The sequence below is a fragment of the Vanessa atalanta genome, chromosome 3, assembly GCF_905147765.1.
Source record: "Vanessa atalanta chromosome 3, ilVanAtal1.2, whole genome shotgun sequence".
Classification (NCBI taxonomy): domain Eukaryota; kingdom Metazoa; phylum Arthropoda; class Insecta; order Lepidoptera; family Nymphalidae; genus Vanessa; species Vanessa atalanta.
The window spans coordinates 7,078,838-7,103,168 of record NC_061873.1 but is presented as its reverse complement, the minus strand read 5'-3'; the positions used below and the strand labels follow the sequence as shown (position 1 = coordinate 7,103,168).

Below are 24,331 nucleotides of genomic sequence, written 5' to 3'. Positions count from 1 at the left end.
TGCTTATTTATAACCCCTGATGCAAAAATACCAGAATGTAAAAATATAAACACATTTTAGTATACTTACATTTTTGAAATGATAACTGTGATCCCATAAGAATGGGAGGACAAACTGCGTCGTTACGTAACGCGTTACGGCGCCGAACTGTTTGGCTTCCCTTGCTCTTACGTATACGGCAGCGGTAAGCAGGCTCTTTCTCTTTCACTCTTACCCACAGCCGTATTTCGGACAGACAATTTTTTTAAGTTATCACTTCTGTCGGGCGACCCAACACGCACACGTGTTTTTTTTTCGAATTTTAACGTTATTATATAATTTAATGAATAGAAATTTTACGACATTGCGACTTCATAAGTGTCGACTATTAGCCGACTATGTGAGTAAGCAAAATAAATATTTAACTACAAAATAACCGCGAAAGGAAATGTCAAATATATTAAATATGGCTCAAATTACAATCGTAGGTTGGCAGCCTAAATACTTTAAAACCATGAGATTTATTAAAGTCATTAATTTTTGGTTAAAAAGTGATCGGTTATTGTAAAAAAAAACATATTGTAAAATGTTACAACCGATAAAAACCTGTACTATCCAACTTCTTAAATCTTAACGAATAACCGCGATTTATGGATTTTTTTTACAGTTATCCTCTTTCATATTTTTAAATATATAAATACAGTGTAAACTCCATTTAACGTCACTCGACAAACTCCCTAAAGCGTCGAAATCACTCGGCTTTGGTTGGTTCATGTTGTCTTCCATACAATGATACACTCTATATAGCGTTACACCCATTCTCAATAACGGCACATTAAATAATAAAAAGTATTTTTTTTAGTTGTCAAAATTAGTAAAAAATGCGCAGACGTGTACGTTCTTTTGTCGCTTTATTATCCTAGCCCGTAATAAATTGTCGGGATCATACATACCGATTTTTCTAAGAATACCATTCTTTAGTTAACAAATTTTGATTGTTTGCTGTGTCGAAGAAGCTCTGGAAACAGCAAAATTATTTAAAAAGTATGATACCTCAATATCGCACCGTTATGTATGTATTACTCCTGCAGCAAAAGACGTCAGACGAAAATAACAGACAATACGCAATAGCGTTCAAATAAGAATTATTTTATTTAATTACTAACACTAGTCTGAAATAAACTTTTTCTTTTTCTAATACAGATACTTCTTCTCTGCTTTCAACGAAAACTCTCTATAACGTCCAAATACACACAGTCCCTTGAGTGTCGTTATATAGAGTTTAAACTGTAAATATAAACAAAAACCGACGTGAGGCTACAACGTTTTCGTTTATCTGATTTAATAATGTCACTTATCTCTCCGATTCAAAAAATATGCATCATATAAAAGATACCTTTTTTGCTTTAAAACTATACATTATCATTATACGATAGTTCAATGATTTCTTTATCTGTATTTCCGGAAACAAACAAAAGTGACTACTAGAGAATAAAAGACATCATATCTGCTCGTCTACAGCCGTCTTATCCCCTTTTACCGAAGTCGCCGTCGTGTTTCTATGATAATGTATTTCTTAATTTAAATATTTAATGAAGACTAAAAACTTTATTCGATTAGACCAATCCTTGTCGAAATCTAACCGTAAATTTCGCAACTATTTACAACGATATATATATAATACACATATATGGTATCGCATATATCACTTTCATAAAAGTGAAAATATAAGTAAATAATTAAACCATATAAAAAAATACCTAGTATCGTCTCAGCATAATAATACGATATCACCATAAAAGATGTGGCTGGCGTAACGTTTATATGAGGATTAGGATGAGGTTTTATATGGGGATAACGCGCTATTCAATAAAGTCAATACCACTGAACTAATATATAATACAGCTCGTTAAATAGTCCTACTCATGAGAAAGCTTGGAAATTATTTCGCCATGCAACTCTAGAACGGATTGCGGACGGTTGGCAGATATCTTTTCCTCTATATAGCAAAAAAACACCTGACACGTGCAGGTTTCCTAACAACATTCTTTTTATTCGAATATCTCGAAATTAATTATGAACACAAATTAAGCACATGAAACATTACTTATTTGTGTGTGTAATTAATTATAATTATCTGCGAATATTTATTTTTTCCTCTCATAACTGTGTCAAGGACAAACATTGATATCTCCAATTCAATTTCCTCCGTCGTGTATAACGAAAACCTGATTGAGTCAGTAATGGGAATTTGATAGCTAGGAGGCTTAATCACAACCAGACATGTTCAGAAACTGAAATTATACATTATGTTTAAATATAACTTCAACAGATAGAGCATACTTCTGTTGCACATAATAACTAGAATAAATACATTTTAAAGCAGATTAAGATACTTTTAGTTATATTCCCAATCGTGAGATTAAGATACAGTTTTTGATTTCCTTATTTTAATTTAATATACATTATTAGAGAATCGCCATTGTTAATTCGGGTCTATACTCTGTGAAATGTTTACATTTATACACGACAAGCGGCCCGGCTTCGCACAGGTGGACTTAAGAATTTTTTCTATTTTTAACTTTTATTTATATTTTTTTGTTGTTTTATTTTTATATTTTTTAAACATAGTACCACATTATCTATTTATACTTACAAACCAAATGTGTTAATCTTTTTATTTATTTAAGTAACGTATTTAATCTAGAGAGAATATTAAGCTAGAGAGATTATTCATATATATGTTATAGATATTGATATGTTCGTTAATACTGTAGAACATACTTTTTTGGTATCATCAATAGTTTCCGCAGCGCATGCGACGAAAGACGTTTTAGGGCACTTTTTTACTAAAGTTTACTAAAGTTTTAGTAAGAATCTCTAATCGTTTCTAGCAATAAATATAGATTATGTATGTATTAAATATACACACACACACACACACAAAATACAAACATTTTCTCTTTATAATAGTTGTGTAGATGTAGGCTAGCGACCTGCCCCGGCTTCGCACGGGTTCAATGCTGATATTATAAACATACTTCAGAATGTCTTACAACGCTCGCAGCTTTTCAGTCATTAGACAATACCAACCGCTATGTCCCTGAATTTTAAATCCTTAATGTCCTCGAAAATATTGATTTAAATAATATGCTTTAAAGGGTCTAATTGGTCTATTAAATGCACAATTTATTTAAGATCATTATTTGGATAAGGATTAATGCATTGTTTTGCTTAAAATCGATTCAAAAATAAGCTATTATTACTCGTAAAACATAAAGGATAAAAAATGATTACTGTGGGTTATCCGCAAGAGACATATACCATTGCGGACTTTTTTGAAGATCTTTTGTAAGGAGTACTATACTTTAGTACATTATTTTGATCTATCGCGTAGGGTTCAGCCGGCGCTTGCAATGTAAGCGCAAAAAATGTGTTTATTTACATCACTTTAGAAACCTCTAAAACTATCAGTGTTTCTCTTCTATATTGTGCATGTGCTATACATATAAACCTTCCTCTTGAATTAAACTATCAATTAAAATAAACTGCACCAAAATCCGTTGTGTAATTTTAAAGATCTAAGCATACAAAGGGACAGATAGCGTGCAAAAAATATATAACATTTTTTCATTCAATAAATTGCTAAAAAAACATATTTATATTCTGTATTATTAAAATCATTATAGAAATAAGCGTAATCAATTTGACGTATTAAGTCCTGGACTAACAAAAACCGAATTAACACGTATAATCGAAATGTTTATATAAATATGATAGCTTATATATTTAATGTATATTTTAATTATTTGTATGAGATTGTTGTCTGTTTTTTGATATATTAATAGAATATGTTCTCTACACGTTCAATGAATATATATCAAATTATACTTTATACCCTTTTTCCCCAAAATAGTTACTGTATACTAAATAAATGTATAATAATATATCTGCACTACCATCTTATGTAATTATTGTTAGGAATATTAGATAAAATGTCGTTAGTATGCCGGGTATTTCGGCCGCGTTCCTTAATTAGGCTGATTCATAATGATGGGACCAGTACGACCGACTCAATATTAAGAACAGACACATTTAAACAGCTATTAAGCTAAAACTACTGCTCAGCTCGTGAAGTCTTCGAATATTATAGGCAGCAAAATGAAACCTTCCCGAATATTAAACCAATAAACAATGTCCAACCCACATTTATTTTGTTATTAAAGTAACGAAAAGGGAAATCTATACTGATATTAAAAATGTGAAAGTAATTCTCTCTGTCCGTCTGTCTGTCTGTCTGTTGCTTTCACAGCCAAACTACTGAATCGAAATTGATGAATTCTAGTATGGACTACTTCAGTATATTTGATCAAAATGTAGATTCATCCTAAGAAAAATGAATTTATGAATGATGATAATAATCTACTTATATGTATGTTTCTTTGTTTCCAGATAGGGCCAATTACAGAATTGCGATGGCAATCTGGTGGAAAAAAAACTCAAGAGGACAACAACATTGCAATTCATGTCATTCCACCCGATGGAGAAGAAGATGACGAGTTCGTGCCGCCGCTGCGCGTGCGTCGAAAACTCAGCACTCCTCTTAGTTCAATCCCCGGTTCTATGGATGGATTTTCAGGACAAGGTATATAAAAATAGTTTGAATATCTTTGATATTTTATTATATTATTTTCAACGAACTTGAAAGTAAAAATTTTATTGTATATTTTAATTAAGCTACATTATATCATCATAGTTACAACATCGTATAATCTTATTTCACTAACATTAGTAAACGCAGCTTATCAAAATTAGATTTCCTTTAGAAAATTCTAGAAAGATATTTATTAAAATTACATACGAAAAAAAATGCAAGTAATTTTAACAAAAAAAAGAAAGGGAAAGATTTTTTTTCTATTTACAGATCTCCTTCGTACGTCACCAAGTCGCTGTCTGTCTCCTTTAGACCGTACCAAACGTCGCTTTAGCACCATGGTCTCCAGTGCTGCGGCCGCTGCCGTTTCGCGCCGGCTTTCCGCGACCATTGGCTGGTGTCTCGCGACATCTACGCAAGTCAAACCTCAGATCGTTAGACAGGGACGAGCGCTGTGCCTACAATACATAAAAACTCAAATACGGCGATCGCCCACCTGCCCAAAAAAGGTAATGAGATTATTGTTTTATATTTTTCATGTCTTGTTTTTGTCGTCTACCCACAATAATTCCACCAAGTAAATGTAAATATTTATAATATGTTTTTAAAGCGATATGTAACTCGAAGTTACATAAAACATCGTATTCGTGACGGCATCCATTAACTAGTTACATTTCACAGCATAAATAATCTAATGGTATGCAAACTTTGTACCCTCATCATCATAATATTATGCAGTCGCTTATTCTCCTTTCAGAAGACTGATTTGTATTATAAAAGATGATATTTATTCAGAAGCCACATTTAACGTCTCTTGTTTTGTAAAATAACCGACGTACAAATAATCCAATGTTGACATAATTATATGTAACATGATATATTAAAAATAGCCTGAAACCCGTCCGCAGTGCAACCTACCATTTCAAATCTAAACAATACATGTGCTCAAAATACGCAAATAAAACATAAAAATCGGTCCAGTCCAATAAGGTGTTCAATGACACACCCACATACAGTAAAAACTACCTATCTATACGTTACGTTACCTATACTTTAAATTTGCTTACGATAAAATATATTTACTTATGATTAAAAATAAAGTTAATGATATTTGATTATGACTTAACATAAACAGATGATATACGCTGCGATGTCTTATTATAATATCTTAAGAAAATTGTGTTTAAAATTCATCTAGTCGCCATTTATCTAGCTACTCGCCTACTACAATAATATTATAAATAGCATGAGATGCGCTTGCGTCATATTTTAATCGTTAAAATTTTCAGCAAATAGTGCTCAAGCGTCTTCAAAGAATGTTAGAAACAGAATGCGGTGAAGAAGCTGTAAATAACACGGACACTGGCGTGCTGGCTGCTTTACGCGCACTCTGTGCTGCTTTAGAGAGAAAACGTCCTGACGCATTCAGACATGTTGCGAGACAAGCAACCCGTGCTCCATCCGCCATGCTGCGATCAGACACCGCGCTCGCTGAGCTGACCCTTGCACTTGCTCGCCGCATCACCAGAGAGAATATTACATGGTCCAAGGTAATCAATCTTTAAGACGCTTTTATCGTTATACAAGCTACATGTCACGGTTTCGCATGGGTAGAAAAGGGTCTACATAAAAAAGGTTTATGTCATATAAATCTTTCGGATAACGTGACGCACTCTAATCGACATTTTCAACCACAAAATTAACACAAAAACGTAACAAATTATACATCTAAACTTTCCTCGTGAATCATTGTCCATTGGTGAAAACTGTACGAAAATCAATTCGGTATTTAGTTTATCGTGTTGAGATGTCATATAAATGCAATAAGGTTACCTACCATATTTAAAAATCTTGTATTGACTTATATCGTTAGTACTCAATGATCAGTTGATAGGCATACTAACACATGGCACTATTTTTGAATGAAAATAAAATAATAAAGTAATACATAAGCTAGAAAATAAATCTTCTGACATCACTATGTATAATTTTATATTCATTTCTTAGTATTTTCTCTTACAGATTGCAGCCGTGTACTGTATTTGTGGAGCTCTAGCTAGAGAGGCTGCTGAGGCTGCAGATGGCGAACCAGCTCTAGAATTGGTGGCGGCACCAGCCGCAGCTATTGCAGATCTACTTCACGAGGATCCAGGATCTTGGATTGCCTCACATGGTGGATGGGTATAACTTAAAACTCACCTTTAATAATAATAATCATGTATTATATTACATAAAAAGTTTGATAATTTTTTTTTAATAATCGACTGAACTCTTTAAGGAATCATGTTGAATAGTTATAAAAATATTCAAATGCCTTGTCATGATGTAGTGTTTATATTAAAATAGTTGAACGAGCAACAAAAAGTTAATATGTTACGTTAAAATGGCATCCTACCTACCTCTACCTACTGAATGCAAAATAAGAAAAAAGAGCCAAAAATTAAAAAATATATTTACCTGATCCTAGTACACGATTTATTGTATGCGTAACAAATAAGTTTAAAAACTCACGACATAGTAAGCTTATCCAAAGTTTTTTTTCTTTAATGTAAATAAGAACTGAATGCATAAATAAACATGACACGTGAGACATGGACCCACATTGATAAATCGCGCGCGTAGATATATATATATATATAATGAAGCTTTTTGCTCGTATCAATGAATAGCTTTTTATATTATACAACCGTTACACGTGTTTTTTTTTCTTACCAATATAATATCCTCACTTCGTGCGTGTATTATCATTATTATATTATCGCAACATATATATTTTTTCAAATAATATAATGATCGTATACGATAAAACATCAGTATCTCATTACTCGAATGCAGACCACCTACAACATATTTTCAAACGATTTTATTCCTTAACAATTCTTACCGGGAGGAACCGGGAGCTGTGGCGCATCTTGGGAAAGGCCTAAGTTCAAATTTCTAAAATTCTTCCCATTTCCAAAGTTTCTAAGGTGTTTTAATGTGACTTATCAAGTTATCTGTCTAAATAACCGACACTATTGTCAAACAATAGATATAGATCATATGTGACACACAGGGGGTAGGCGTCATAGGGTTTTTTTTTACACAACAACAACAATAATCCTAAATTTAAATGAACTAGTTGGTCAGGTCCAGTCAAACAGGGCTAAAATATTGGTTATCCTTACCTTACATCCCACGCGTGAGATGTACCAATATTTAAAATCCTTAAATAGATTAAATGTTGACGTTTTAACAGCAGACTTTACAATATTATTGTCTGCAACTAATAATTATTGCTCAACTGATTTGATAATAAGCGACACAATAATCAGTGCCCACATAATACATTTCTCTCTTGAAAATAGAAAAAATAAACAAACGAAAACTCTCTTGTCAAATTTAAGTATTACAAAAACAAATTTGAACGAATGGTAGCACTGATTATATCCATTATTAACTATTTGTCGCTCGCGGGACTCCGCAAGCTTGAACTCCTTGGAGGAGCTCTACTCCAAGGAGTTCAAGCTTGCTTGATACTAAATTTTATTAAATTCGGTTCAATAACTTGGCAGTTGCAGGCAGAGTTGCTTTCGCATTTATGTAATTAGTATAGAATATATATTAATTGATTGTCCCCTCTCTCTTTTAAGCCTAACTTTTTAATTAACTGTTCTACGCGTCTTTGCACCTACGCCTTGTACTTTGTTATATGTGTTAATCAATGATTAAAAGCTTATTAGTAATGATTCGTTAATAATTGTTGTTAATTAAATTTATTATGTCCTGTTTGTTTCTATAAAATTCATAAATAAAATTTAAATAAAAATAACTTATCTCTTTGCATTACATAATATATGATGAGGTCTTATGTAATGTTAATAATATTTAAAACTGAAATATTTTACTCCTACGTATATCTTATAAATCATGAATGATCTAATTTCAGAATGGGCTTATAGAACGTCTTCGAATCAGTGAACGAGATCACCGATCTGAAAAGACACTCCGAGTAATGGTTTCGTTCTTCGTGATGGCTTGTCTCATTCTACTGTTATTGCGATGGGTTCTGCGTGCTCATCCAGCATATTATGATTAATTATGTACGTTATAGACAAACAAACCAAATAGATTTTCTGAAGGCATCTATTACAAACAATTAAAATCCATTCCCTTGATCATCAGTTTTGGAGTTCTTCTGATAAACATAAAAAAAACACTAGCAGCAAGTTTATTTGTTGATAGAGACGTGAGAAATAATTCATTTTATTTTGATTAGTTGCTTTAAGTTTGTTTTTATACTTGGAATTTATACTTCAATCAATACAGTAAAATAACCAAAAATATATTTTTTTAACTATGGATTTCAATTGCTTTTTTCTCAAAACTTTCTAAAATTTATCATCATCATCAAACTCTCTTTCTTCAAACAAAACTTAAATAACGATTAAAAAATCGGTCCTAATTACGAAAACTATATAATGTATAAAATATGTGGCTATGTTTTTAAATTTCTTAGAATATTTATAGAATTAATCGTCTTTATGAAAATTAGCCTGTGTTTCAAAATATTTGTTCCTGAAATGTATTATTTAAATTATGAATAGAAGCTTGTGTGCCTTTAATATGTTACTAGAATATAAGTGCCCAAAATTGCACAAAAAAAGGAAAAAAATTGTTGTTAAAATATGAAGTATAGTTTTTTTAGATAATAACTTTTTTTTGTATATAGAGGAAAGCTTTTGCTTACCTGTTTAAAGTATTATAATATTCATAAGTCTGTATTAATTTATAAACAATATTTTATGCATAGTTTAATAAATATATATATTAACATGTTATTCTGTATTATTTGCTAAACAAAAGATTAATATTATTAAAAAAATAACCATATAATATTAGGAAAAAACTTAATGTATTTTATTTGTTGTACGAAACATGAAATGATTTATCTTAAAATAAAAGATTATACATTTGATCTATACTATGCCTATGCATCTATTCTATGCCGGTTTTTCCAAACCGAAACGACTTGGGAACCTCCCAGAAAAAAGGCTACTCATTACTTAAGGGATCTCAGCTATAAGCTTTTCAATGTCGCAGACGTCCAGTGGCGGTGGTAGTCATCGCATCTCGAACCACTAATTTCGCCTCGATGATACATATATTAATTACTAGAGATCCGCCCCGGCTTCGCACGGGTGCAATGCTGATACTAAATATTCTACAGAATGTCTTACAACGTTCCAAGTTTTTCAGTCATTAGACAATACAAAGCGCGTTTGCAATGTAAGCGCAAAAAAGGGGTTTATTTACGACATCACTTCAGAAACCTCTAAAATGATTAGTGTTTCTCTACTATATTGTGCATGTATTATATCTATCTATTATAAAAAATCGCATCAAAATCCGTTATGTAATTTTAAAGATTTAAGCATACATAGGGACAGTCAGCGATAAGTGTCTTTGTTTTATACTATTTGATGATACATAATAAAGATTATATTCTTTGAAATAAAAAGTTCAAATATAATTAAGATCTGAATCTCGATTTTTAACACTTAAGGCTATTTGATACTTAAGGTCCTATTATGTATTATTTGATCTCTGTTGCATGCATTATTATCATACCAACAATTTGCGAATTCAGAGCGAAACGTGCTCTCCGCGAATTCGCATCGAGCCGCAGAGAACACGTTGTAAATTCCTGCTAAGAGACTCGCGTTTTTGAGTTTCGGTTACATTAATAGATTCCGACGATGTAATATGTATAAACAAAGACAGAAAGACGAAAACGAAAATATACACAACGACGAATTCAGTGTTGTTTTACAATTGAATAAAAAATGGATTGTCAACGGAATTGAACCAACATGTAAAATTTCTATAGTTTAGATAAAATGATTCAATTTCAGCTTGTAAATTTAACATAAAAAAAACTAACTTTGAAAAGTTTTAAATCAACAAATCGGGAACCTCTCGGAGATTTGTACGTTGGTAAATATTTTATAGTGTTACAAAATACTTTTTAAGATTGCTATTTTCATTATTTGAATAGATGTTTAAGAAGGAAAAAAGTTTTTGAAACGTAGCATATCTTAATTTGTAAAATATTTTAGTATTTAAAAATCTTTGCTAATAAAATATTCTATACCTAAATCCAATATAAAATACCTAACCATCAAAAATGGACTAAGAACATATTTGTAAAAAATTGAGCATATTCAGGTAATCATTCACCTCCAAACAATGGAATATTCGGGTAAAACGTAGGGATTATCTTTATGTAAAGGCACACTCCATATCTATCTAATTAGGTGTGTATCTTCTATACTTATCAAAAATAACATGTCCTGATTGATTAATTCATCATCGCCGAGCGTAAACTATAAAAGTTAGGGCCATGAAATTTGATGAGTAGAATTGGTTTATAGAGTAGACACCCACTAAGTAAGGATTTTTTAAATTAGAAACATGAAATATTATTTTTGGAATACTGAATAAAAATGAGTAGATACTTATTATGAGTAGATATTCTACCCTACGGCGTGAAATACATAGACATCAATGTGTCTTAAATTAACGTATAATTTTAAGTTAATCTGTAAATATATTCAACTTCCACGCGAGCAAAGCCACGGGCAACAGCTAGTAACTTATAAAGCATGTAGTATAGTAGATGAGACTGCTAAGTTTCTGTACAATGTGAGTGACTTTCCATGATTCGATCGTAGGACAAGTAATATAAAGATCATCTGTAACCTGTATACATCAATTACTATGATACAGTATATTCGAGTATATGGAGACATGCTTGTTACGTAGTCGTGCCCAATTAAAGCAACTATTATATTTTCAGTTAAAGTATATAACCAACTTCCTTTGAAATTAAATAATACGTAGTCATAATAATATTCAAATCTATTTCTGATTTATAAAAACAGTAACAAATCAGCATTTGACGTAATTCTATTAGTGTTGCAAGTTAAAATATTTTTGAAGTTTATGAAGCTCCATCTAGTGGTGAGTGACAACAATGTGAACAGCAAAAAGCCTTCTCCTTTAATAAATACACATTCTTTCAAGTGCCAACTTTGATGGAGGTGCATCCAAAAGTGTTGTTGCGGTGTGTTATTGTGTTTTCTATTTAAAAAACATATATACTTTTTTTATAAAATAACTCATAAAGGCACAAGGCTGGCAATCTTCATCCATTTTTATTTATTGGTCAGAAGCTTGTTCCTTAATAGTTAACATTAGTACTATCAATTATATCAAAATAGGGCAGTATTTAAATCTATATATATCTACTTCACTTTTAAGTTTTTTATAAAGATTACAATTTTACTTCTCCGTTTATTTCATGCTACATTATTTATCTACATAATTTATCTGTGCCTTACAATATAATCTGCGCGTTAGGAAAAGAAAAAAAATAAATTATAACAATTGACTTACAGAATTGAATTATTAGATATATAGTAAAAATACATGTTCTATAAGCATTGTGCGACTGTAAATTTTACGTTTTTTGCGAGGGATAAACAGCTTATTCATGTAAGTTCATTTATCTATTGTATTAATTTATGGAACGTCATAACGTGAAGTGGCGCTGGTGTATTGTCGGAATTCAACAACTACACAAGAGAGAAAGAGATGTGCTGTTATTTTATTTGTCTTAAATACTCATCTCCATTCCTGGTTTTTATAATACCAAGGATTGAAGTCTAAATGAAAATCGTATCCTAAATGAAGTATAAACAAGTCAGTAAATTCCACATAACAATTATCTTCAGTATATAAACTTTGTGCCGCATTTTTTATCGAGTGACGTTTTGTTTCGCATTAAATAAATCAACATTTTTGATTTCAGATGTGAATGTAAAAGTAACAATGAAGTATACTTGTGACTGTAAATGAAGTAGTAAAGACATTTAGAAGTTTATTTAGTGTGATAGATATCAAGTTCGTCGCCGCAATGATGAAGAGTACGTTGCCAAAAGACAAACCAGGCAAAATGAGGATCAGAGCCTTTCCCGTACGTATTAGTTTTATATACCTGTGACGCATACCTTTCCTGTCATATTTATTTGTTATGAAGAATAACATTGTATAAAACAAAATTGTAAAAAAGGTGTCAGCCACTTGACTTAATTTACTTCTTTCATTTATACAGGCAATGCTTATTAATTCAATTGTAAAAGAAAATGTATTTTGGATACAAAAAAGCATCTCAAATTTACCTGCCTAAACATTTTATTTATATCAGGTATTGCCTTCAAAACATAAACATATACAACCTTATAATATAACCTTGAGGACAGATCATATTCATCATAAAATTAAGACACTGTCAAAATGAGCCATTGACACAAAATTCAAAATTAGAAATTTTAGGTGATTTCAGTTAACAAAATTTTTTGTGTTCAATATGTCATAAACACAATTTTATTTGACAAGTGAGAAAATCAATTTCTATATCTTAGCTTTCAAAATCTTTATTATTATCTTTATTATTGTTACTATTTTACAACAATGCTTGCTTAACACTTCAAATGTTTTATCTATGAAGATGACAAGAAAATTTCAAGTATGGAATTATTCAGAAGCATATTACCAAATGTACCCTGATACATGGGTTTGTACAGCTTTGATCTCTATAGTTCTAATCATCAAACAAAATGCTTACAGGCTTGCATGCCTGTTTTAATTAAAAATTAATATTCAATTTTTTTACTATACTATATGATAATAAGGTTAATATTTATACTGTCACCAATTATTTCCAAACTTGTTTCTCAGACTTATATAATAATAATTTCAAATTAAGAATTTCTTCTTTCTCACGAATTTCAAATTAAAAATCTTTATAACTAATTTTGTTATTTTTATAACAATGACAACAGTCAATTATACCACCTGTTATTCACTTTAAACATGGTTAATAGAAATATTAGGCCAGAACCAATCATGAAATTTTGCAAATACATTGTCAGGGGTACAAGGCGAGAAGGTCACATAAGACCAGGCCCTCCTCACACCACCACAGACTGAAACTATTTTTTATAATAATAACTTTGTATTCAAATAAATGTGTGTAAGTTTTGACATTATGAATAATTTATCTCATTTTATTTTAACTAAGTATCATTAAATAATATTCTCGAAGGGGATATGATTCTAACCCTTTTAGTGGGTCACCTCTAACTACAGACATTGACAAATAAAATATCACCATAGGATTATTTATATAATAAAATGGTATTAATAATCATTTATTAAAAGAAATATAAATAAAAATATACATGTAATGTCAGTAAAAACAAATTATTGAAATTTCTTATCAAAAAAATTAAAGAAATTAAAAATTAAAAGAACTGATTAATGAGTGCAAAAGTTGATTTGATGGGTTTAATCTCCTGTTCTTTGAATGCATTTAAAACCTTTGGTCCTGTGTAATGATATCAAGCTTCTATAGATCTTGAATTATTAAAAATAATTATAAACATAAATGTATTTTTGTAACAGCATTAAATAATTTGTAGCATCTAATAAAAATATATGTTTTAATGTAAATGTATGTATGTATTTTTAGATGACTATGGATGAGAAATATGTGGAGAGTATATGGAGTTTACTTAAGAATGCAATACAAGAAATTCAAAAGAAAAACAATTCTGGTCTTTCATTCGAAGAACTCTATCGAAATGCATACACTATGGTCCTACATAAGCATGGAGAAAGACTCTACACGGGCTTGAAGGAAGTTGTCACACATCATCTAGAAACAAAGGTAAGTTTAAGAAAATACAGATTATTTATATAAATAAACAGCTACTTGTACAGTTATATGTACGTCTTATCAAATTATATACATAAAAGAATCACTTTTATTTTATTAAATTGCATTACTGATATCTGATTAATGTGAAAGCTATAAGGACTGATAATTTTTCTTAGATTTATGTAAAGTTTTTAGTAAATTAAAATATAATTTATTAAATGGGGTAAATTACATCATGTAGGTTACATATTTACCACCCCCTGATCCAGAATGTACATTCTACAAATATAAGACAGTAACAGCCTTAGTAATTTTCTTATCTAACTTAAATTTGACAACATACCTACGACTGCTGATGCAATACAATACTGAATAAGAAGAACCAAGAAGAAAAGAAATAAGAAGTGACCTTATGTGGCCCTTACACATCTTCAAATTGAATTCAGCTCTCTTCGCAGTTAATTTTGATTGTTTTCTGGAGCTAAATAAAGATCCCTCAATTAAAAATTATAAATATTTTCAGGTCCGTGAAGATGTACTACATTCTTTACACAATGGATTCCTGCAAACATTAAACAATGCTTGGACTGATCACCAAACTAGTATGGTCATGATCCGTGACATACTCATGTATATGGACAGAGTATATGTACAACAAAATGATGTTGATAATGTGTACAACTTGGGCCTCATCATATTCAGAGATCAGGTAATATTTCTTGTATTTAATTAATAAATAAAATTAAAAATTAGCATATTCAAACTGCATTCTTGTTTGTACTTGTCACATCTCATTATATGTTTGACAATTTGGGAGCCTAGGTGCACAAACAACACAGTGTAACATTATTATAATTATTATGTATAATTTTTAATGTTAACTATCAATAGGTAGTTCGCTATGGCTGCATCCGAGACCACCTGCGGCAGACGCTCCTGGAGCTGGTGGCGCGAGAACGGCGCGGCGAGGTGGTAGACCGGCTGGCCATACGCAACGCTTGCCAGATGCTTATGGTGCTCGGCATCAACTCGCGCGCCGTCTACGAGGAAGACTTCGAGAAGCCTTTCCTCCACCAGTCTGCTGAATTTTATAGGGTAGAGATTAAAATTATTGGAACCATTCGATGTTTATTTCAATTACAAACTAGTTTTGTATATCATCGTCGTAATAATTTGAAATGAAACATGTATTGGAATACATGACATGGATAAACTACCTAAGTATAAAGACGTCCAATTGAATCGATTAGATTTTGCTTACGTCTTTCTGTATTGCAGATGGAATCTCAAAAGTTCCTCGCAGAGAACAGTGCAGCGGTGTACATCGCCCGCGTGGAGGCGCGCATCAGTGAGGAGGCGGAGCGTGCGCGGCACTACCTCGACGAGAGCACCGAGCCGCGCGTCGTGGCCGTGCTGGAGCACGAGCTCATCGAGCGGCACATGAAGACCATCGTCGAGGTATCGACTGATTCATATTCGAAAGATATATCTTTATATATGCCATTGTGAGTATATATACTAAAATTAACGAGAAAGAGTAATTGCTTAGTGATATCCGTACATGATGGTTGATGTGTTTAATGGTACCACCATAGACCAGTAAAAGACTAATTATATATAACTATGATTAGTAAGTGATCGTGAGCACCTACTCCAATATAGTGTAATGTCATTTATGATATTATTATCCTAGACAAAACTTTTAAAGTGTTAGGAAGGTAAAAATAGAAATAATCAAAATGCAATAATCATCGTTGGGTTAGATGGAGAACTCCGGCGTGGTGCACATGCTGATGCACACGCGCACGGTGGAGCTGGCGTGCGTGTACAAGCTGCTGTCGCGCGTGGGCGAGGGGCTGCGTACGGTGGCCGACGCCGTCTCGGCGCACCTGCGCCAGCAGGGCCGCGCACTCGTCACCGACACGCACCACAATACCAACGCCATCGCATACGTACAGGTCACTTTTATTTCTTAATAAATCGTTAAACTTGCTTAAATTTTTATTTTTTTACTCTTGTCAATTTAAACGATTGTCTATTATTAACTCGTGACCTAAAAATTTTTTTTTTCTATATTTTCAGAACCTGCTGGATCTAAAAGATAGATTTGATCACTTCCTTCACAACTCCTTCAATAATGATAAAATATTCAAGCATATGATTGCTTCCGATTTCGAATTCTTCCTTAATTTAAATAATAAGTCTCCCGAATTTCTCTCACTATTTATTGATGGAAAGCTGAAGAAAGGTGAAAAGGGCGTAAGTATACATCTTACATATTAAGTAAATAATTTTTTTATGTAAATTAATAATGTTAATTTTGCTAACAAGCTGCTATTGTAAATGTATACATATAAAAAACACTAATAGTATATTACTAACAGTATTTAAAACGAATATCTTGTTCATGAGACTGAGTCTCGTGAACAAGACATTCGTAGACAATGTCGAAATTTCGAGCTCCACCAAATAAAAATAAAAAACATGGTAAATATCCCGTTTTAAATACTGTTAGTAATAAAAATAACCATGTTAATTTAAAAACTAATAGTATTAATTTTTAAATAATTAATTTTTAAATAACAAACACACAAAATATTTTTTATAATTATAGATGAGTGAGCAAGAAATCGAAGCAGTCCTGGACAAAACCATGGTGCTGTTCCGCTTCCTGCAGGAGAAGGATGTATTTGAGCGCTACTACAAACAGCATCTCGCCAAAAGACTCTTGCTCAATAAATCGGTTTCTGACGACAGCGAGAAAAACATGATCTCTAAACTTAAGGTAAGCCATTGAATATAATAACTTATCACAATAATAAAAATAAAAAATTAATAATACCTACTTACTGCATAAAATGTGGAGAGTAATCTTACTAAGTAGTTTATTTTTTCAAAATAAACAAAAAATCAGTAAATACAAAAAAATCAATAAACTATTGTTAATTTAAATAATAATAACAACAGTTATTGAGACTATAACATTCTCCAGAGAGAGGGTTTATTGAAAGACGTGGAGCCCAGGGACTTTCACTGCATTATTGGTGATGTTTCCCAAATTGAAAACTCGATCAGTGACTTACAATAAAGCTACCTACTATTTCATTCATATATATCTGCAAAATTCTTTACCAACGCCTATGGACAGTAGTTGTAAGTGTCCTAAGATTTCTATAAAATTTTAGTAGTTAATCATTTCGAAATCTTGCTTAAAGTCTTTATGGAGATCTGTGCATTAAAGCATATTGGAAAGAATTTTGCAGGTTATATTATAGAAGACTTTAAGCAGGACATATCATTTTCATTTATAATAAATTATGAATGTGTAATCATTTTAAAAATATGTTAAATAGTTTAGAGATTTCACCCTGTAAGGTTTCTTCCTCATGTAGATTAATAAATACAAAATCTTTAAAACCAATTTCATAAAGCTTTTCCATAGTTAATTCTATTATAATAATCTCTTTTGATTACTTTGTCTTGTAAAATGTTTCCCATTTATAGATTTTGAACTACAAATAGGTACAAATATTCTAAATAACTGATTATCTTTTGTCCAATAAATAGCAAAAGTGTAACACAATTTATTAAATAAATAGAGCTGAGTTTTAATAATATAATATTTATAATTGAACAAATCCTTTCAATGTTATAGTTCCTGTTATCTAAATATTTCCATTACTTACATTTCATATTATGTTTCAGACTGAATGCGGTTGTCAATTTACGTCAAAGCTTGAGGGTATGTTCAAAGACATGACAGTATCCAACACTATCATGGAGGAATTCAAAGAGCATGTGCTGTCATCTGGGGTGAATTCATTTTTTATCTTTTACTTTCAATATAACAAATTTGTTTTTTGTTTTTATTTGTTGGCTAATTAATAATTAATTTAAAAAATATACATGTTTAATATATATTTTTTACACAACTATATCGTTGGTCTAGTGGCTAGGTTGCTAGGTATGGCACAGATCCTGAGATTCTGGCTTCAAACAACAGGACGGGCTGGTTAAAAGATATTAGGTTGTTTTTGTCGAAAAATTCCCAGTAACAGCCCAGAATCAGGAAATTGGAAGTGTGTACGCTGCCGTGCCTCGGAGAGCAGGTGAATTCCTTGGTCCTGAACATTCTCCAATTGTGTCGAATTTGATGTCTCATCGGATTATGGAGAGTGAGGATATATAGTGCATTTGTGATTGCACCCACAATTGTGCACTATAATATGTCCTGCGTAATTGGCTAGTCTCCGTTTGGGATTAACCGCCGTAATCGAAATCGGTCAGAACGACATTATCATAATTTTTTTTGCAACAAAATAAACAAACACATCATAATTATGTATATTAATAATGGTGTTTTATTATCCTCAGACAAACTTACATGGGGTAGATCTGTCAGTACGCGTTCTCACAACTGGATTTTGGCCAACACAGAGTGCTACTCCCAAGTGTAACATCCCGAAAGCACCGAGGAGTGCATTTGAAGTATTTAGATCGTAAGTATAAAGTATTTTTTATTTATCTTCAAAAGTAGCAGCTGAATGAACCCATTAATCTAAAGATGATCATGATGATGATCTTCTACTTCTATTATCACTTGCAACTGTAGGTTCTACCTAGCGAAGCATTCGGGACGCCAACTGTCGCTGCAGCCTCAGCTGGGCAGCGCGGACCTGCACGCCACGTTCCGCGCCCACGCCGCTCCCGCCAGCCCGCCGCGCTCGCCCTCCGCCGCCGGCTCCGCGCCTGCGCCCGCCTCCGCACCCGCTCCGCGCCGACACATCATACAGGTCTCCACCTTCCAGATGTGCGTGCTGTTACTCTTTAACAAGCGCGAGCGACTCACGTACGAGGTAAACTTACGCCCCCTCTGTAATTCTATTCTAAATTTTTTTGACTTCCTCATTGAAACCTAATGAATATCTATGTGGGCATTTTCAGGAAATACTCAACGAGACCGATGTACCTGAAAAGGATCTCGTGCGCGCCTTGCAGTCGCTGGCCATGGGCAAGCCCACGCAGAGAGTGCTCATCAAACACCCTAAGACTAAGGAAATAGAACCATCTCACCAGTTCTATGTCAACGATGCCTTTACTTCTAAGTTGCATAGGTATATCATTGTCAGTTTAATATAAACAATTTATTATGAATACAAGTCCTATATTATAGCTAGGAGATGTTATTACTTGATTACATTTCTTAAAAATTCTTGTGATATAGAGTAAAGATCCAGACAGTAGCTGCCAAGGGCGAATCCGAACCAGAACGACGCGAGACTCGCAACAAGGTGGACGAGGACCGCAAGCATGAGATAGAAGCCGCCATCGTGCGCATTATGAAAGCCAGAAAGAAAATGGCGGTAAGAGAGAAGACTTTTTTCTATATCTAAAATACAATAATGTTTATCCATCTATTTGTGATTGAATTAATTTGATTATATTTTGCATGTAAGTTCCCAAGTAAAATACGTAATGCATTGAAATGTTTCAACAGCACACATTGCTGGTAGCGGAAGTGACAGAGCAGCTGCGCGCGCGCTTCCTGCCGTCGCCCGTCGTCATCAAGAAGCGTATCGAGGGCCTGATCGAGCGGGAGTACCTCGCGCGCACGCCCGACGACCGCAAAGTCTACACCTACGTCGCATAGGTGCGTAGCGACGCTATCGCCTCTTCAATCAACAGTAACAAGCTTCAGTTTCTCCCCGTAATATCCACTCGTTTACATTATCGTCCCGATAGGTCGGTTGTCAAATACGCAACCGCGGTCAGCTTTGTCTGCTTGTCTCTCGTGAGCCCCTTTAACTTTTCTTGTGTCTTAGTAAATTCATACATGTACCGGTACGCAAACAGGCCGACAGATGTAAGCGGAGCCATAGTTTGTAAGTTAAGACAGATTATTCTCAAACTTAAGTACAGATTGAATTGTAAACGCTGTAAAAATATTGTATATACAAAATATTGTGGTTTTAGTCTGATCATTTCGATGTGTACTATAAGTGTTCCTCGTATTTTCCTAGAGTAGCTGTTATGTTAAATTAAATTCTCTTTTATAACAACTATCTTTCATTGCAACAACATCGCAACCCTCGTGTTATTAATATTTCGTTACTAGGTTACTTCAACCTAAAATGGGTTTTATTTTCAGGCCATCACAATTTCAAGTCATTGAAGCGTGAATGCCAAGTTAAAGTGATAGAAGTAACAAAAGTATTTAAATTATTTCAAAATAAAAATTATTAGTTATTATAAAGTTATTTTATTTGCTTAAGAACAAAATTGTACATAAATATAAAAATAAGGTATGACGTTTAAAATCACTACTGCCATTATGAAATGGAAAAAATAAATTCTTAGAAAAATCAAAACTGGAAGATGCTCCAACATAACTACGCGTATTAGCGTCTAAGAAATTAGTATCCACTGTTATGACCGTCGACAAATCATTGACGTTAAACGTAATATTCTTCGTCGTGCCTTTAACTATTGCACGCAAAATTTTAATTTCTTCTTTGCTGACTCCTATGTCGGCGTATGTGAAGATATAAGCAAATCGTGTCATTAAATTGTAGCATTGCAGCTGGATTTTCTTTGAACTGTATTCACCGTATATATTACTTTTATTAAATCTCTCAAGACGTAACCATTTACTATCACTGAGGTTATTTGGATTTCCATAGGGCGAGATAAATATATCACGATTTAGTCGTAACAAATCCAAAATTTCCGTTTGAATTTTTAAACACCCATCCGTTTTGTATATTGCATTAAGTTTTGTTAATTTTATCCGACATTTCAGCCTTGTGTTAACACCAAAATTTACAATATTATGTGTTATATTCGTGATAATACATTGACCATTTTGGTTATAAGGAAGCAAAAGATTATAACTATTTCCATGTGTACGATTGTAAAAATGTTTTGTATGATTGCTTCCACAATAAGAAACAATAATTGGTAATTTTTTTAAGTAGCCTGGATTTCCACTGTATGGAACAATGTCGTCAATAGAATCATTTCCCATGTAGAAATTAACTTTAACTTCTTGTGAAATAAAACCAATGTCCATAGAAACTTGTTTGATATACAGTTTCAGTATTGCTCTTGTTATAACAGAATCATTACAATAAATTATGTATTCTACTTTTACTCCTATATTATCACAATGACTCTCTGAACATGATGGTTCATGTAAACTTTTATTATATGTAATGCAATCATTGTCGTTACAAACAAGAACAGTCCAATTGATACAGTGGAATGTAGAACAGTTCTGTAAATAAAATATTAAATTAATTATTTAAAAATTGAACAGACAAATAAGAATGAAATAATTACCAAAACTGTGCTGTTTGTTGTCATTTCTGTTGGGCTTATGACATTTGATTCAGTGGAGAGTTGTAAAGCATATAAAAAGTGAAGATCCTTGATTTTTACATAACATTTGATGTACTCATTTGTTAAAAATTTAATTGGTTTTTTGCCGCTACAGTAACTATTACTCACTGTTATTGGTAGTGCTAGAAACAATCCATTAGTATTAAAAATTATTCATATTTAGATGTATATTAATAAAAAGAATTTACTTACATATTATATAGAGAGTTTCATTTTTGAAAAGCCATACAGGTTGGCTGTACACATATATGTTTTTTGTGAATTTGTATAATGGTACATATTCTGGACTAGTATGCCACTTAAGATATTTGTTGACATCTATATTTTCATGCTAAAAAGAAGACAAAGTATTGTGATGTACACTCACAGATAATGTAAATGATATACCTATACTAAGCTAGTAACATAGACCAAACTACTAACCTTATTGTAGGTTTTTCTTTTATAAGGCAAGTTTACTTTATCAATACAAAGGAAGTGATCGAACACATTGCTAGTATCTCTATTACATGTATCTTGAAAGAAGCAAAAATATTGCAACTTTCTATTATAATTAAAACACTGGTTTTCATTTTCCCTTTTACAATTTTTGAACAAATTAAGTTCTGTGATGGTACACTCGCTATCACAACAACAGTTGATATCACATTTATTAAACTGCAAAATAAAATAAACCATTATAATAATGTTCTTCATTCAAGATAACAAAGATTCTTATTTTATTATGATTACCTACCAATAAATTACATGCACAATTATTTTCATTCACATTTTTCTTTGGAGTTTCAGTTGGTTTAGGCGTTGTCTTTATATCAAAGAATGTGATATCAGTCACATTGTCATACTCTGATTCATTGAAATAAGTTTCAGTAGCCAAAGTAGTGTCAGCAGCCATTGATACATTCTCATCATAAAGCAAATCAAAAAATGTACTTGTAAAATCTGTCGATGTTGTAAATGTGGAAATTTGTATAGATGAATTGCTGTACTTTTTCTTTTCTGTTTCATTAATATTCTTATGTAATCTTTGTGATTCGTCTCGATAATAGAGTGCATGAGGTTTTTCCTTTATATTTTTTAACACAAAGCTTAGGTTTCCAGTAACAGTTTTTTTGTGATCAATAAATGTATCACCAGTCTGAATTCTTTCATTTATGAAGTCCATTAGACAAAACTGAATGAGTATGGACATCAAAGTAAAACACAAATATGTAATAGGCTTCATAATTCATTTATATTCTACCCCAAACTGAGTTAAATTTCTTAAAACTATGCATATATTTAATTTAATTTCTCCTTTTGATTGTGTAATTAGTTTGAACCTGTTAAGACAAAAAAAAATTGTATCTATTTTTTTTTTATTAAATATTATTTCAATAAATCTATCAAACCTGTCACTTCCTAAGTTAATTATATCTGTTTGTGTCAATTCATGACCACCACCAATGAAATACTGTTTTAATCTTTCAGTCACAGTTGTTGCAGCAGGAACCCAACAAGGAACTTTAATGGTATGGTATCCTGGAGTAGAAGGTAAAGCGCAGCAGCCGTAGCCGACTACCCACGAGCGTCCAATTGAATCAAGACAACTCACTTGTAGAATTATCTTCGGCCAGCCTATAAACAAAGTATTTAAATACATTAATGTATAAGAGTTTGTTTGTTATTAATAAAAAAACTAATGGTTTTACCTTGAATGCCTTTACATACATAATGTAAATCTAAGGGATGGACCCATTCGACACTATTTTTGAAGTTTTCTTTACCTGATGCTGTTTGTCCTTCGGAAAATCCAGATATAAGAGTCCAATTTGGGCCTACAAAAATAAATAGATACTTATTACGATAAAATACCGATCTCCGTAATGTCAACTACTAATATAATATCAACTCACCAGTCTGGAACGAATATCGGCAAAACAAAGAATTTGGGGCGTTAAAATCAGAAGCACTTTCCAATTGACCAATAATATGAAGTTCTGCCATTAGTAAATTTACATTTCATCAAGACTATATCTTATGTATATTATTATACATATATATTCATACCTATATACCTTATTTATATAATGTGAGGTGATTACCTCAACATTCACTGCTTTTTGGTTGAATTATTTGTCAAAAAGAAACTTCCGACGGAAGTAATTGTTATTGAACTGGTAACCATGGCAACGGAAATTTATATACAAACGTAATAATTAACAGGCAATGGACTACAGATAATTTTACCCTATAGCTTATTTTAATATTCAATCTGCTTATTCACAACTTGTAATGCCCAGCGGTTTTACCTGTGTTAACGTTGAATTATGATAAATCATAGCATTACAAAATGTGTATTGAAACACAGCAGTTAATAATATCATTTTTTTAATTTATGACAAATATTCTGTAGGGTTACTGGTCCCTAAGTCTCTAGCTTATTTGAGGTTCTTGTAGGTACTTCTTGAAAGTAAAACAACATTTGCTTGATTGTCAAATCGGAATTAATTTATTTAAAAAAACGTCGATATATATGCTAAAACTTAAAACAGAAT

General features: G+C 32.1%; 4 protein-coding genes across 9 annotated transcripts in view; 2 read left to right on the top strand and 2 right to left on the bottom strand.

The window, feature by feature from the left end:
- LOC125077006 overlaps positions 1-9,389 on the top strand; it is a 36,950-nt gene extending 27,561 nt beyond the window's left edge. Inside the window, exons 2-6 of the mRNA XM_047688777.1 lie at positions 4,432-4,624; positions 4,904-5,142; positions 5,923-6,183; positions 6,656-6,814; positions 8,562-9,389. Coding sequence (XP_047544733.1) covers positions 4,603-4,624; positions 4,904-5,142; positions 5,923-6,183; positions 6,656-6,814; positions 8,562-8,711 — 831 coding nt within the window. The 5' untranslated portion in view covers positions 4,432-4,602 and the 3' untranslated portion in view covers positions 8,712-9,389. The remainder of the gene's footprint in view (positions 1-4,431; positions 4,625-4,903; positions 5,143-5,922; positions 6,184-6,655; positions 6,815-8,561) is intronic.
- A 2,645-nt stretch (positions 9,390-12,034) lies between these two features.
- LOC125076201 (cullin-3) lies at positions 12,035-23,531 on the top strand. Of its 4 annotated transcripts, none has more exons than XM_047688270.1 (15): positions 12,035-12,169; positions 12,486-12,650; positions 14,208-14,405; positions 14,920-15,105; positions 15,288-15,491; positions 15,675-15,854; positions 16,160-16,354; positions 16,479-16,655; positions 17,011-17,181; positions 18,102-18,209; positions 18,771-18,895; positions 19,009-19,252; positions 19,341-19,510; positions 19,621-19,759; positions 19,894-20,520. In XM_047688270.1, the coding sequence occupies exons 2-15, from the start codon at positions 12,591-12,593 to the stop codon at positions 20,044-20,046; spliced, it is 2,310 nt and encodes a 769-aa protein (XP_047544226.1). In that variant the 5' UTR covers positions 12,035-12,169; positions 12,486-12,590; the 3' UTR covers positions 20,047-20,520. The 4 variants fall into 4 exon arrangements, with proteins under 4 accessions (XP_047544226.1, XP_047544233.1, XP_047544216.1 ...); XM_047688277.1 differs by lacking the exon at positions 12,035-12,169 and adding an exon at positions 12,235-12,376; XM_047688260.1 differs by lacking the exons at positions 12,035-12,169; positions 12,486-12,650 and adding exons at positions 13,152-13,250; positions 20,545-20,890 and having other exon boundaries at positions 19,894-20,046.
- On the bottom strand, positions 20,677-23,019 carry LOC125076223 (tectonic; the record flags this gene model as incomplete). Its single annotated transcript, XM_047688289.1, has 5 exons — positions 22,531-23,019; positions 22,218-22,451; positions 21,987-22,125; positions 21,735-21,916; positions 20,677-21,669 (listed from the first exon to the last, which is right to left on the bottom strand). Coding segments are annotated over exons 1-5 (2,037 nt in total), but the record flags the coding sequence as incomplete, so codon positions are not given.
- On the bottom strand, positions 22,976-24,224 carry LOC125076234 (B9 domain-containing protein 2). Of its 3 annotated transcripts, none has more exons than XM_047688320.1 (4): positions 23,690-24,224; positions 23,486-23,611; positions 23,186-23,411; positions 22,976-23,116 (listed from the first exon to the last, which is right to left on the bottom strand). In XM_047688320.1, the coding sequence occupies exons 1-4, from the start codon at positions 23,778-23,780 to the stop codon at positions 23,023-23,025; spliced, it is 537 nt and encodes a 178-aa protein (XP_047544276.1). In that variant the 5' UTR covers positions 23,781-24,224; the 3' UTR covers positions 22,976-23,022. The 3 variants fall into 3 exon arrangements, with proteins under 3 accessions (XP_047544276.1, XP_047544266.1, XP_047544256.1); XM_047688310.1 differs by having other exon boundaries at positions 23,023-23,411; positions 23,690-23,693; positions 24,086-24,205; XM_047688300.1 differs by having other exon boundaries at positions 23,023-23,411.
- Between the last annotated feature and the right edge of the window lie 107 nt (positions 24,225-24,331).